Source organism: Monomorium pharaonis, chromosome 2 (genome assembly GCF_013373865.1).
Source record: "Monomorium pharaonis isolate MP-MQ-018 chromosome 2, ASM1337386v2, whole genome shotgun sequence".
In the NCBI taxonomy this organism is placed as follows: Eukaryota; Metazoa; Arthropoda; class Insecta; order Hymenoptera; family Formicidae; genus Monomorium; species Monomorium pharaonis.
In genome coordinates, this window is record NC_050468.1 from 29,033,033 (window position 1) to 29,045,785 (window position 12,753).

General features: G+C 32.4%; 2 protein-coding genes across 4 annotated transcripts; one reads left to right on the top strand and one right to left on the bottom strand.

Annotated features, from left to right (window-relative positions):
* Positions 1 to 312: 312 nt before the first annotated feature.
* Positions 313 to 6,283, top strand: LOC105838272 (FAS-associated factor 1). Of its 3 annotated transcripts, none has more exons than XM_028194318.2 (12): positions 313 to 594; positions 998 to 1,066; positions 1,146 to 1,431; positions 1,533 to 1,710; positions 3,006 to 3,282; positions 3,936 to 4,074; positions 4,169 to 4,314; positions 4,390 to 4,544; positions 4,621 to 4,816; positions 4,931 to 5,034; positions 5,415 to 5,740; positions 5,900 to 6,283. In XM_028194318.2, exons 1-11 carry the CDS (start codon positions 556 to 558, stop codon positions 5,737 to 5,739), a joined length of 1,914 nt encoding a protein of 637 aa, XP_028050119.1. In that variant the 5' UTR covers positions 313 to 555; the 3' UTR covers position 5,740; positions 5,900 to 6,283. The 3 variants fall into 3 exon arrangements, with proteins under 3 accessions (XP_028050119.1, XP_012539164.1, XP_012539163.1); XM_012683710.3 differs by having other exon boundaries at positions 3,939 to 4,074; positions 5,415 to 5,727; XM_012683709.3 differs by having other exon boundaries at positions 314 to 594; positions 5,415 to 5,727.
* A 172-nt stretch (positions 6,284 to 6,455) lies between these two features.
* On the bottom strand, positions 6,456 to 12,146 carry LOC105838271 (exosome RNA helicase MTR4). Its single transcript, XM_012683708.3, has 10 exons — positions 11,944 to 12,146; positions 11,740 to 11,841; positions 11,336 to 11,578; positions 11,048 to 11,255; positions 9,189 to 9,455; positions 8,257 to 9,088; positions 7,995 to 8,167; positions 7,476 to 7,907; positions 6,746 to 7,283; positions 6,456 to 6,646 (listed from the first exon to the last, which is right to left on the bottom strand). The coding sequence occupies exons 1-10, from the start codon at positions 12,018 to 12,020 to the stop codon at positions 6,489 to 6,491; spliced, it is 3,030 nt and encodes a 1,009-aa protein (XP_012539162.1). The 5' UTR covers positions 12,021 to 12,146; the 3' UTR covers positions 6,456 to 6,488.
* Positions 12,147 to 12,753: the final 607 nt, after the last annotated feature.

Consider the following 12,753-nt stretch of genomic DNA (forward strand, 5'->3'; position numbering starts at 1 on the left):
TAAGGCTTACTATACTATTGTAGATCCGGGCTAAAAGTTGATTAATTTGAACTTTTATAGTTACAGTAATTTGATTATAAATACGACCTATAAGCCAAAATTTAATTTCAAGTTTTGTATTGGTAGAAGCTTATACTTTACTACGCGCCAATTGGTCAATTTATTTGATTGATGATCCAACGGCAAAACTCCAAGCACCAAAATTGCGCTGAATGGTTGGTGGTCTTTCGTAAACGTGGTCAAACGGGGGATGGCTTCGAATCGGAGCCTCCGATTACTTCCGATAGTTCCGATGTAGCCAGCTTCGCTTCAGAACTCAGTTGGAGCATTGGAGCCGCGCTACTGCATCTTATCTTGCGTCCTTTTACACGCGTGAGACGCCGAGTGTACATTACATGAAAATTCCATGGTTCAAGACGTTAATGGCTAGCAGCAGCAGTTGTTGTTCATGTTATTTGTAATAGCTTTCGAGATAACAGAGCGTAAGAGAGTGTGTCGCAAAACTTGGACGAGGGACTGTCTCGCGATCCTTGCGTCGGAATTTCATTTTTTGCGATGGCTGAAAATCGGGACGCGATACTGGCTGACTTTCAGGTAATTTGTTCGGATTCTCGAAGCTTGCTCGCACGCGCGACGCAAACGCATTTCTAGGTTATGGACATTACGTGTGGATGACATTGACAAATAATTCCGAGGAACGTTTGGAGTCATCCCGGATAATCCCGGGACTTCTCCTATGACAGTCGGGATATCATATTACTCTTGAACCATATGACCTGCACCGCGTTAAATCATGCCAACACTGTAATTTGATGCCAGGATTTCCGAGAATTTCCCTCGATTTCTTTGTCATGTCGACCCTTTTGCCTTTGTCTGTTTTTGAAACTTGAAGAGCTTCTTAGATGAATATATGATGATGTATATTAATACATCATTGTGATTTTGCGTTTTTTTCTTCGTGAGTTTTATTTTTTCTTTAAATGTAAATTATTTTCAGGCTTGCACTGGAATTTATGATTTTGAGGAAGCTATTTTATACTTGGAAGAAACAAACTGGGACTTACTGGTAAATATAAATACGATAAAGTCATAATTGTAACAAAATTGGCTTTTGTAATTAGTTTGATATCTATTTTCTCATTCAGGCTGCGATAAATAAAGCCATGCCTCAGACTACGCAGCAGCTACCATCTGAAATGGCTCCGGATATAGAAATGGTAGAGGAAATTAAAGTAACACCACTCTCGTCTTCATCATCAAAGCTGCAGAACTCGAAAAAAATAGGATCTGTGAGCACAGAAGACATAGTGGAGAATGCAAAACCTGGGACAAGTAGACCTAAAAGTTGCATAAAAAATCGAACACTTACATTCCACATTAATTATCTTGATAAAGTTTATAATATAAATATTTCCGAGTTATCCACCTTAAGTAAGTACCGATTGTCTATTTAGACAATTGAATTAACATTCAAAAGATTTAACATTGAGGCAAAACAGGTCAAATTACAAAAATACTTTTTTCTTTTTAAGGGGAACTTAAGCAATTTATATATTACAAAACGGGTGTACCAGTCTGCCAACAGAATCTTCATGGATGGAAAATTGAACCTGCATCAATGACTACAACACTAAAAGTTTTAGATCTGCCTAGAGAAAATACACTGTATCTATCGATGTTGTCGCAAGACGGTGACTTGGCTCATGAATCGTAAGTTGTAAAATCTTGTCAATTCTGTGATTGCTGTAATTATGAATCCAGGATTGAGAAAGTTAAGCTTTTGGCACATGATACGATTTTTCATGCTAGATTGCACATGAGGCATCTTAATACATGTCCTGACTGGCTCGGATGATTATGCCTCCAATTGTAAGCCAATGAGGATATGTAGTAAGACGCCTCGTATGCGATCTGCGATAGCATGAAAAATCGTATCGTGTGCCGAAGGTTTTACTTTGAAAGAAATAATTCGTTTTTTTATCTCAAAAAGTAACTAGTTAGCATTACATAAATTACTCTAAAAAGTAACATGTTACAGTTATAGTTATTTGAAAAGTAACAAGTTGTTATTTTTTAGTTAATTTCTTGAAATATCGATGCATTGTTATTTTACTTTATATATTATTTCTATCATTATTAAATTTTTTACACTGAACACTCAGTTAAGTGCTACATTGTTTTGTATATGAAGAATCATATTTATTTCAAGAATTTAAGGAGATTCTAAAGCCAATTACCAACATTTTTTATTAGAAAATATCTTTGAAATAACTTTTTAGAATTCCAATCTCTTTTACAAAAATTAAGAGAACAAAGGGCAATTTCAAATCAATAACAAAAGATTTAAAAAAATTTTTAAGTATTATAAAAATATAATATTTAAGTATTATAAAAATATAATATTTAAGTGTTATATTAAAAATTTTTTTGTTATTGATGTGAAATTGTTCTTTGTTCTCTTCATTTTTGTGCGAACTATACTTAATTTTGTAAAGACTTACAATTCTATAAAGTTAATTATAAGATTAGTTTAAAACAGAAAAAGTCATTGGTAAAACAGATGACTTTATGAGCTTTTTAAAATCAAAATATATTTAATAATTAATAATTAATTAAATTAATAATTTGTAACTAATCAATACATTTACTTAGAATTAAAATTATTAGAGAGATCAATATTTTTCATTAAGTTTGTCAAATTTGAATTTTGTGATAAAATAGTAAACCAATAAGACATGAAGAGTAATGATTTATCATTTTGCTGAATCAATAGTTTTGTTAATATATTGATAGTTAAGTTCGAAATATAACTATAAAAATAATTAATAAAATTAATTATTAATTACAAAAAAATGTAATCAAGTTATAGGTGGAAAGAAAGGCATAAAGTTACAGTTATTTTTTGTGTGTGTGTGTGTGTGAAAAAGAATTCTAATTATAACTTTGTTACAAGTAACGAGTTTTTTCTAAGTACTCCATGCAAATATACATTTTTCCGTTTTCAGCCTGAGTCTGTCAGATCGTATGACTCTGACCTACACATTAAATGTGAAGGATGAAGTGCATAATAAAACGTACAAACTGAAGTTTCCTGGCACGCGCACTGTGTTAGAGGTAAAGACGGATATCTACTCATTAATAGACGTGCCCGTGCGAAATCAACAATGGAAGGGTTGGCCTAGTTCAATGAAGGACGATAATGTAATACTGGCACAAAGTGGTATATGTTATCCGGAGCATGATCTATCTGTTGGAAAACTTCCCGCGAAGGAAGAAAAAAAGGTATATATGGTGTTTATTACCACAAAAAACCAGAAAAATTTGCAATTTTCAGAAACTTTTTATCTTTGAAAATCATGGATTTTTATGTGTGTGGAAATTTATTGATGTGTGTGTGTACATCACACTCCAAAATTTTTTTAATTTAAATTTTTATCTTTTTCTTCGCTCTTTCTCTTCCCTTCCCTCTCTTCCTCTCCCCTTTTCTCTCTTTCTGGGTAAAATTATTTCTTTAATCTTTTTTTATAATGTCGACATTTTGACAACTGATTAGCAATAAATATATTATACAAATCCATATACATACATTTACGTACATTTTTGTGTGATTCTTATATCAAATTCTGTACTTCTGATAAGATAAGATGGATATATTATTCAGAGATTATATATCAATTTATATTAATTTTTTAAAATACTTTCGAATTTTTGTAATAATTAAAACTTAAGTGACTTATTTTTTGGGGGTAAAGAACTAAAAGATATAAACTTGTTTCAAAGCTGTATTAAAAAAAAAATTTCTAATTTTACATCTGGAGTTTTTAATAGAAATGGAAAATTTGTGAATTTGTATATAAAATTTCAGTAAACTTGAAAAATAAGTTCTCTGTTAAAGTAGTTAATGTAGAATTGTAATGACATTGATATTGTTTCAGAAGGTTGTCGATCTAGTTGACAGCGACAGTTCCATAGATGAGCAGGAGGATGTGGAAGAGTTTGATGTTCCGGAAGAGTTTACTGGCGATGACGATATTTTCATAGACGATGTTAAACCCACTAAAGTAGAGCGTCTCAGTGAGTTTCAAACATAAGAAAACTGCTGTTTTATTGAAGCAATATAATATGTTAGTACAATACAATTGAATGTTTTTTTTTTATTTATGAACAGTGCCAGAAATTGTAGTAGATGAGGTAACGGGTACGTTACATTTCGCGGAGCAATTCGAAAAACGATACGGAGCAGCACATCCAGAATTCTTCACTGGTACATTCGAGGACGCCCTGAAGGAATCTTGTCTAAAACCAGCGAAGGAGGTTTGTTCTATTAAAATAAAAAAAAAACAGTAAGTGCCTAAAACTGATAAAAATATGTCATTAATACTGTTACAGAGGAAATTATTGGCTGTATATTTGCACCACGATAATAGTGTATTAGCAAATGTCTTTTGTACTCAACTATTAGGCTTTGAAACTGTGCTTCAACTTCTCTCGGCGAATTTTATAGTGTGGGGTTGGGACATTACGTATGAATCTAACAAAGAAAGGTAAAATTTACACCACTATATGATTTCAAACATTTATGCGAGTTCATATCAGTTAAATACTGCGTTCGATTTTTAGATTTTTGTATTCTATAACTCAAACTCTTGGTACTGTCGGCACGTTAGCTGTATCAAGCATAGATGTTGATACCTTGCCAGTTCTTATGATCATCATGAGATCCAGATCTAACACGGAAATATTTACTATCGTACATGGCAATGTAGGTGTTAATGAGTTACTAACGAATTTGGTACAAGCTGTCGATGTGTTTCAGGTAAGTACAGCTTTTATGCGCACGCGCACATACATACACAGAGGAAATACAACTGTATGAGCTTAAATATATATAAATTTTATATAATTGTCAAATAACTTTTTTTTTTAATAGGAACAAAGGCGAGCTGATATTGGCGCTGAAGAAGAACGACAGGCTAGAGAAAGAGTTAAGCAAGAACAAGACAGAGCGTATCAAGAAAGTTTGGCAGCTGATAGGTAATTAAGAAATATCATTTAAATGTTTAAGGGAATTCTAGAGCAAAACTAACATTTGTTGTTAGAAAATATTTTTGAATTGGTTTTACAGATTTCCAAATTTTTTTACGTAATTGAACGAAATTTCCAGGTTTTCATGATATAAAAAAATATTAATATGTAACAAATTTTTTTATTAACATGCAATTTTTTTTTCCTTTTTATTTTTATACGTATTTTAATTGTGTAAAAGAATTTAGAATTCTGTAAAGCTAATTTAAAGATCCAATAAAAGATGCTAAAAAAGGGGTAATGCATATCAACGTTTTACTCAGTAAATTTACACAGACACAGAGACAAAATATAGAACAGAAAGTATAATATTTATAATATATTTTAAGAGCAAAAGAAGAAGCAAAACAAATGCAAGAAGAACGTGAGAAAAAAATGAAAGAGCAGGCTGAAAACGAGAGATTAGCTGAAGAAGCGAGGAAAGAGGCTCATAGACAAGCTGTAGAGTCTAGTTTACCACCTGAACCGCAACAAGGAGCTGGCGACGGCGTGATGAAAGTGAGAGTACGGCTTCCGGCGGGAAAATTCTTGGAACGTAAATTTCAATCGGACACGCCATTACAAACGCTCTTTAATTTCCTTATTGTGGAAGGTTATCCTACAGAGGAATATAAGCTCCTATCCAGTTGGCCTCGAAGGGATGTAAGTAGATGATGTAAGCATTTAAGTTCTTATTATGTAGGTTTTTTATTTTTTTAATATTTTCTTTCTTTAGATAAAAAAGCCAAATCTAAATAAAATTACTAGGTTTTTTAACATTACTGTAAAATATTTGTAACATGCAACACATCAAACATGCTTAATCTTCTTCCAGTTAACATCCATGGACTCAAAACTCACTTTGATGGAACTGAAATTCTGTCCCCAGGAAACAGTAATTTTAGAGGAACGATAAACAATATATTGTAATTAAATTCAAATGTAGAAATTAAGTGTCGCGAATATTCTTCAGGAATGTATTTATTTAACAACTTCGAAATAGTGATTATCGAGTCCTGTTTATCTTGCGACTATACAATTTTTACGCTGAATTTTTCATATACGACGAAGTTTCGTATGTGACGCACTCCGCGCGAATATAATTTTTATTTTATAAAAAAAAGAAAGCGAAAGTTCGTTTTCACATGCGTACGTATTATATACTTTAAATTTTCAGGAATAAATTGTATTTCGAACACATTCGATTTCAAACAAAAAACTGCCTTTGTTTATTATAAACACATCGCAACTGGGCTATGTAAATAACGAATAACATAATGAATTTTACATATAGGGATGTATAATTTAATAAGACATACAAAATCTATATATATATATATATATATATACACACATATATATATATATATATATAAACAAAAGCGGATTTATTACTTTATGAAACTAGTTTATTCTTTCCTGCATTATAAATATAAGGACGCAGCAAATACAATGTCCCGTTTTATGAGTTTGATCGCCTCACTGAATTTATTTTCTAGATCTGTATTTCCAATACCTTTTGCAGCTTGGCACAATTGTCGAAGCACCTCCTCTAAACGTCGCATACATCTGATAATAGATCCTGGAATATATGTTTTATGTACATACGTATATACACACGTTAAAGAAAAGTGCTTCAGTTTATCATTTTAACAATAAGATATGCTAATATATACATTACCTTCAAATATATCTGTCATTTTACAAATTTGTAAGAATGTTGCGCCTTTACACCAAGCGTATATAACATCCATTAAATACGGTTTAAATCTATCGACATATGCGTCCTCGTCTAATTCCAGATTGGCCTCCGTCGAGACCTTCGCTATTCTTCGAGCCAAGTCTTGCATCTGCCGAAGTGGGCCGCTTAATTCTTCTGTACTTTTGGGCATTTCATTTGATTTTTCGTCGCATACGAAACAACTGATCAGCGCCACCATTTGTGGTACGCTTAAAGAGTTAAAGAGACCATTAAAAATCATCTCTGTCATTAACAGCTCATCGGCACCGTTTAGTTCGCAAGCTACACGTCCTTTTAATTCTATAACGTCAGCCGATGTACAATACGCCATCCTTCTTAAAACTCGCTTCCTACATTTGAGCTCATCCATCTGAAGTATCGATTTAGCCTGCTTAAACTCTTCTTTGGCTTGTTTAAGTTGTGCAGCTAATTCTTCCTTGTGCAAAAATTGCTCGTACAATACATTTACATTGGGGTCCTATAAATAATCAAACATTTAAAATTTTTAACTTTTGTTTCAAAATCGAATGTAAAAAAAAATACATTTGCAAGATGAGGATATGTCAACATAAATTCCACGTAATAAAAGTTTTTATTTGCCTTGACAAGAAAATACTTTAAGTACAAAAACGTACTACCACGCAACATAAACTGTCTCTCTCCTACTCACCTTGTGTAATGAATGTGCGTATAATCTTTTTTCTAACGCTTCAATTTTCTTTACAATATCTTTAAACGCTTGAGCCTCTATATGCATATCCGTGATAGGATTGAGTAATGGTGGACCATCTGGGAATCTTTTCTTCACTTCCCGTATCGTTTTCAGGACACTCTTCCTATTATCAGGTGGTCTAAGATCCTTTGGGTAATACAATCTCAATGAACTAATTTGTGAAATTAAATTGTGCAAAACAGGAACTACTTCTATCTCGCCTTCTTCGCCGTCGCGACATGGAATTGGATTGCCTTCTTTAGATTCTTTCGATAAATGAAGTAAAATATCAATGACGATAACAGTCACGCCTTTTACTGGATTTTTTGGATTTTTCTTCTTAAAATTCACTATGATGCCCCAATCGAACGTTTCGTTTCCATTTTTCACCTATGATAATAATAATGTACAAGAAATAAATTTTGTTAAAAGTTTCGCGCCAAATGGTATGTACACTAAATTATAAAATATATATACTTTTACTAATCTTCCAGGCTGTAAAAATGGAACCAAATACTCTGGTTTTGTTAGAAATGATTGAAACTCTGCGCTCAATCGATTGAGTTGTTCACGTATATCGTGATAGGTAGAAATCTCATCGTATCTGTCCACGTTCACGGTGTTATAAGCACTACATAATTCCTTTACCTCTGAAAACGCAATCAAAATTAACTTAATTTTCAACTTTTCAACTTTTTAGCTACTGGTAACATTACGCCAAGTGCTAATAGCAACTTACTATTGTACAAAACTGGAATACCAGCTTGATTCTGAAACTGAAAGAAGCTTCTCTCTAACATGTATTCTGGATTAATCTCTTCCACTCGGAGAAGATTAAGGACCATATTGTAGGTCAAGTGAAATGCAGAGTTAATCGGGTCTGGCTTTCCCTGAACGATAGCTTTACCAATCACGGGACTAACTTGCTCGTCTATCATCAATATGACGATTCCTTTGTCATCGAGACCTCTTCTGCCGGCGCGACCGGACATCTGGATGTATTCGCCTGACGTGATCCAACGAAAGTCTTTGCCGTCAAATTTACGGGCCGCCGTGAACAAAACCGTCCGTGCCGGCATGTTCAAGCCCATTGCGAATGTTTCAGTGGCGAAGAGAGCTTTGATCAAACCCTCGCCGAACAATATCTCGACTGTCTCCTTCAAGATCGGCAAGAGCCCACCATGATGGATTCCTATTCCACGCCGCAAAAGCGGCAGCAAATTCATGACTTGCGGCAACTTCTTGTCCTCGTCGTTGAGAACGTCCACTGCATTGTTGAAAACTTCATCTACCAGTTTTTTCTCCTCTAACGTGTTTAGATCCAATTGAGCCATTTGCATCGCATAAACTTCACAGTCCTTCTTTGAAAAGCTGAAAATTATTACGGGTGCGAAGTTCCTCTCCATGATCATTTTCACCATTTTAAAGATGTTGGTTTGTCCACTGTTTGTGGCACGTAGACCACCCTTGCGTCCTTTCGTGTCACCTTTAGCTGCGTCGCCCATGTTCTGCAGACACGCCATGGCTCTGTTGAAATTTTCCTCTTTGAATTGACCCGTCTCGTCTACAACCTGTTTCAGATAGATAGATATACAAATAGATTAAATATACAAATAGGTAACACCTTTTTCTTTAAATAAACACGATTTTTTATTATGAATTATCACTAACCAAATGTATACCATCGCCACAAACTGGAAATACATAATGTTGTAATGGAGTAGGCCTATAGTCCGTAGAAACTACATGGCAGGGTTGTTTGTGTAAATGTGCCACCCATTCCGCAAATTGTCGCGCGTTTGGTATAGTAGCAGAAAGAAATACATAATGCACATTGTCTGGTAGCAATATAAGTGTCTCCTCCCAAACCACACCTCTCTCTTTATCACGCATGTAATGAATCTCGTCAAAAATCACCCATCCGACCTCACGCATTACCTATGCAACAAGTAATGCATATACAACATATTTTCTTCCCATGCAGTATATTTTATATCAATTTTTAATATTTTATTAAAAACATTGATCTTATATTGACCAAATAATTTGTTGCTATGCGTTTGTCATATTTGGAAGATATGTATTTTTATTAATTTCAATTAGCTGTTTAACACACAGATATATATAATTAAGGTTTCAAGATGAAATAATTTCAAGACAAATTTACTATGTTTTAAAAGAAATATTTTTATAATAAATGTATATTCTTTTAGATGAATGTTTTTGAAATTTTAAAGTAATCTTTGTTTTTTAAGTATAATTATAAAAGTCTTTTTTACATAATTCTAGCATATAAAAATATAAAAGTGTGTGTGTGTGTGTGTAGTTATACAAAATTAATAGCTCACAACATATTTTACATTTTATTCAAGTATTTTGACATAAAATATAAAATATCTCATAAATTATACTTTTTTTGGCACTTATACTTTAATACTTTTATGCATAAAATAATAGAAGAATTATATATTTAATCATGTAATTTCATTTAAGGGAGAAAATATCTTTAGGTGGGTAAAAATGAGTCAATTTTTATAATTTTTTTTAAAGAACCAGTATGTTTAACTTTAGGTATTATTTATTGTTACTTTTAATTATCACAACGTTTTTTTATTATAAAATATTTAAAAATAGTGGAGATATGGCACTGTTTGTCGGAAAGATTGTGACGCGAGAATTGTCAAACGGTGTAACTTCTAGCCTCTGCTAGATTGAAACAAAAGATGTAAAAATTTTTTGATTATTAATATTCATACAATGTGCGTGAAAAAGTGAAAAACCTAAAAAAGTGAAAAAGAATAAAAATTGAAGAAATTGCATGCTTTTTAGAAAAAAATTATGATTTAAAAATTTCGTGTAATGAGTAAAAAATTTAATTTTTTTAAGCATGCAATTTCTTCAATTTTTATTTTCTTTAGGTTCACGCACACTGTATAAATATTAATAATAAAAAAATTTTTACGTCTTTTGTTTCAGATCAATACAACAGAGGCTGGAAGTTACGCCGTTTAACAACTCTCATCACCTTTCCTACCAATAATGCCATTTTTAAATATTTCATAATAAAAAAGAAACGTTATGATAGTTAAAAGTGCCAATAAATAATACCTAAAGTTTCAAAAATGTAAAACAAACCATTCCCCTTCAAAAAAATTTATAAAAATTGACTTATTTTCATCCTTGTAAAAGTATTTTCCCTCTTAAAAATACAAGTCATCTTAAAATTTCAAGTAAGATTTACTTAACATTTTTTTCATATGATTTAGCAATTATTTGAAGCAATATTTAGAGAAATCCTATATATCTTGAAATCTTGTGTTCATGACACAAAGAAAGAATTGACCAATTGCACAAGTCAATTATTGTTCAAATGTAATTAATAAATTCGCATTGTTTAAATATAATTAATAATTTTTTTCCATCCAAGATCTCGAAGCAATTTTTAACCGCAAAGTTCAATATATTTCATTTCTATAATCATAAAAAAATATTTCAAAAATATATGTAAAATAAAATAAAACAAAACAAACCTCTGAACCTCTATAGAGCATATTTCGCAAAATTTCAGTAGTCATAATTAATACACTTGCTGTTGGATTTATAGTAACATCGCCCGTTACTAAACCAACATCCTTAAATTCTTCGTGGAATTCTCTATACTTCTGATTACTTAATGCTTTGATTGGAGTAGTGTATATTACTCTCTGCTTGTCCTTAAGTGAACATGCTATTGCATATCTATAATATAGTATAAAGAAATAAAATCGTTGTCGATAAAAGAATTTGAGAAAAGCACTTTTTAAAGGCAAAATATTTACTCAGCCACAACAGTTTTGCCAGCTGATGTATGTGCAGAAACAAGAACCGACTGATTGTTCTCAATACATAAAATTGCCTCCTTTTGAAATGGATCAAGTATAAATTTATATTCTTTAGCAGGTTTGCTTTGCTTTTGCTCTAATGGTACATACTCTTGATCGGGAGGAATAGCTATCTCGTGCATACAAGATTCTATAGTATCTACAGTATGTACTTTTATACGACATACTATTTCTTCTATACTGAAAAATTAATGTTGAATATAGTTATATTGTACAGTTTTTCTTTCTATAATACAATTATGTATAAAAATGGATATGTATGTAATTAATTATATTAATTAATATTATATTAAATATAATTTTAATATTCCAATGATCGTCATTGTAATGTAAAACTTTACTTGATATCATCTACGACAGATTCCTGTCGTAATTTTTTAACAGCTGGCTTGTCATTGTCTGTGTCAAGCTGTCGCTTTATTCCCGATTCTGACTCGCTTTTCCTGCACATGTTAATTTTAAATAAGTAATTTACAATCGCAACGAGATGAACTACTATAAGAATGAGATTAAACTTCGATTAGGTTAAAAATCACTTAACTTACTTCGAAATATCTGGTATTTCTGTATCGTCGCCCTGTTCATCAAAGACGTCAAACAAATCTTCGGTAAAATTTGCCATTGCAATATAAAATTATTTTTTCTTCCTTTTTAAAAATTATGATTTTATTCAAACAAACACATACTACACACCACTCTACACTCCACGTTCTCTCGAGATGAATGACTACATTCAGCCAGACCAAACTGATCAGAGTTGCCAGAGATGGCTGAGAGCGGTCATCGCATCGTTTTAGGTGTTTTCATCCATCAGCGCCTCTATGTGCACAAAATGTGCACATTGAACTATGTAGTCAAATATCTATAAATCCCGTAGGTAATGTACATTTTTAGGTCTCTTCTATGCTATGTCCACGTTTATTTGGTTTTGTTTCATGCTATACCCGTAAATTTTACAATTATATGCATTCATATTTTAAATCTGTTTTATGCAAATTAATGTGCATAATCGTGTTCCATAAATATACAATACCACATATACATGATATAAATTCAAATAATTGATTTGATAAAAATTCATTCACCGATCGCTGCTTCTGCCGCTGATGCTGATGCTGCTGCTGCTACTGCTACATTTTTTTCCGAAATACCGAGTCGCTTTACGAATGCCGCTTTCTGCTAACATCATCCTGCTATTCTCGAACTGCACATTAATAACGATCGCCCGATACTTTATTCGGCACTCCCGATGTTACGGATAATATATCACACACGAGTAAAACGTAAACCGCGCGCGAGAATTTCACTTGGCGTGACCGTTACATTTGAAAAATACGTGAAAAGGACGGTTCGTC

Excerpts from the sequence above, each read along its gene's own strand:
- LOC105838272 (XM_012683709.3), top strand. The coding sequence starts at position 556 with ATGGCTGAAAATCGGGACGCGATACTGGCTGACTTTCAG. Across the intron at positions 1,711-3,005 it reads GGTGACTTGGCTCATGAATC|CCTGAGTCTGTCAGATCGTA; the intron begins GTAAGTTGTAAA and ends TTCCGTTTTCAG. Across the intron at positions 4,315-4,389 it reads GTCTAAAACCAGCGAAGGAG|AGGAAATTATTGGCTGTATA; the intron begins GTTTGTTCTATT and ends ATACTGTTACAG.
- LOC105838271 (XM_012683708.3), bottom strand. The coding sequence starts at position 12,020 with ATGGCAAATTTTACCGAAGATTTGTTTGACGTCTTTGATGAACAGGGC. Across the intron at positions 11,579-11,739 it reads TCTGTCGTAGATGATATCAA|TATAGAAGAAATAGTATGTC; the intron begins GTAAAGTTTTAC and ends TTAATTTTTCAG. Across the intron at positions 7,284-7,475 it reads ACGCACATTCATTACACAAG|GACCCCAATGTAAATGTATT; the intron begins GTGAGTAGGAGA and ends GATTATTTATAG.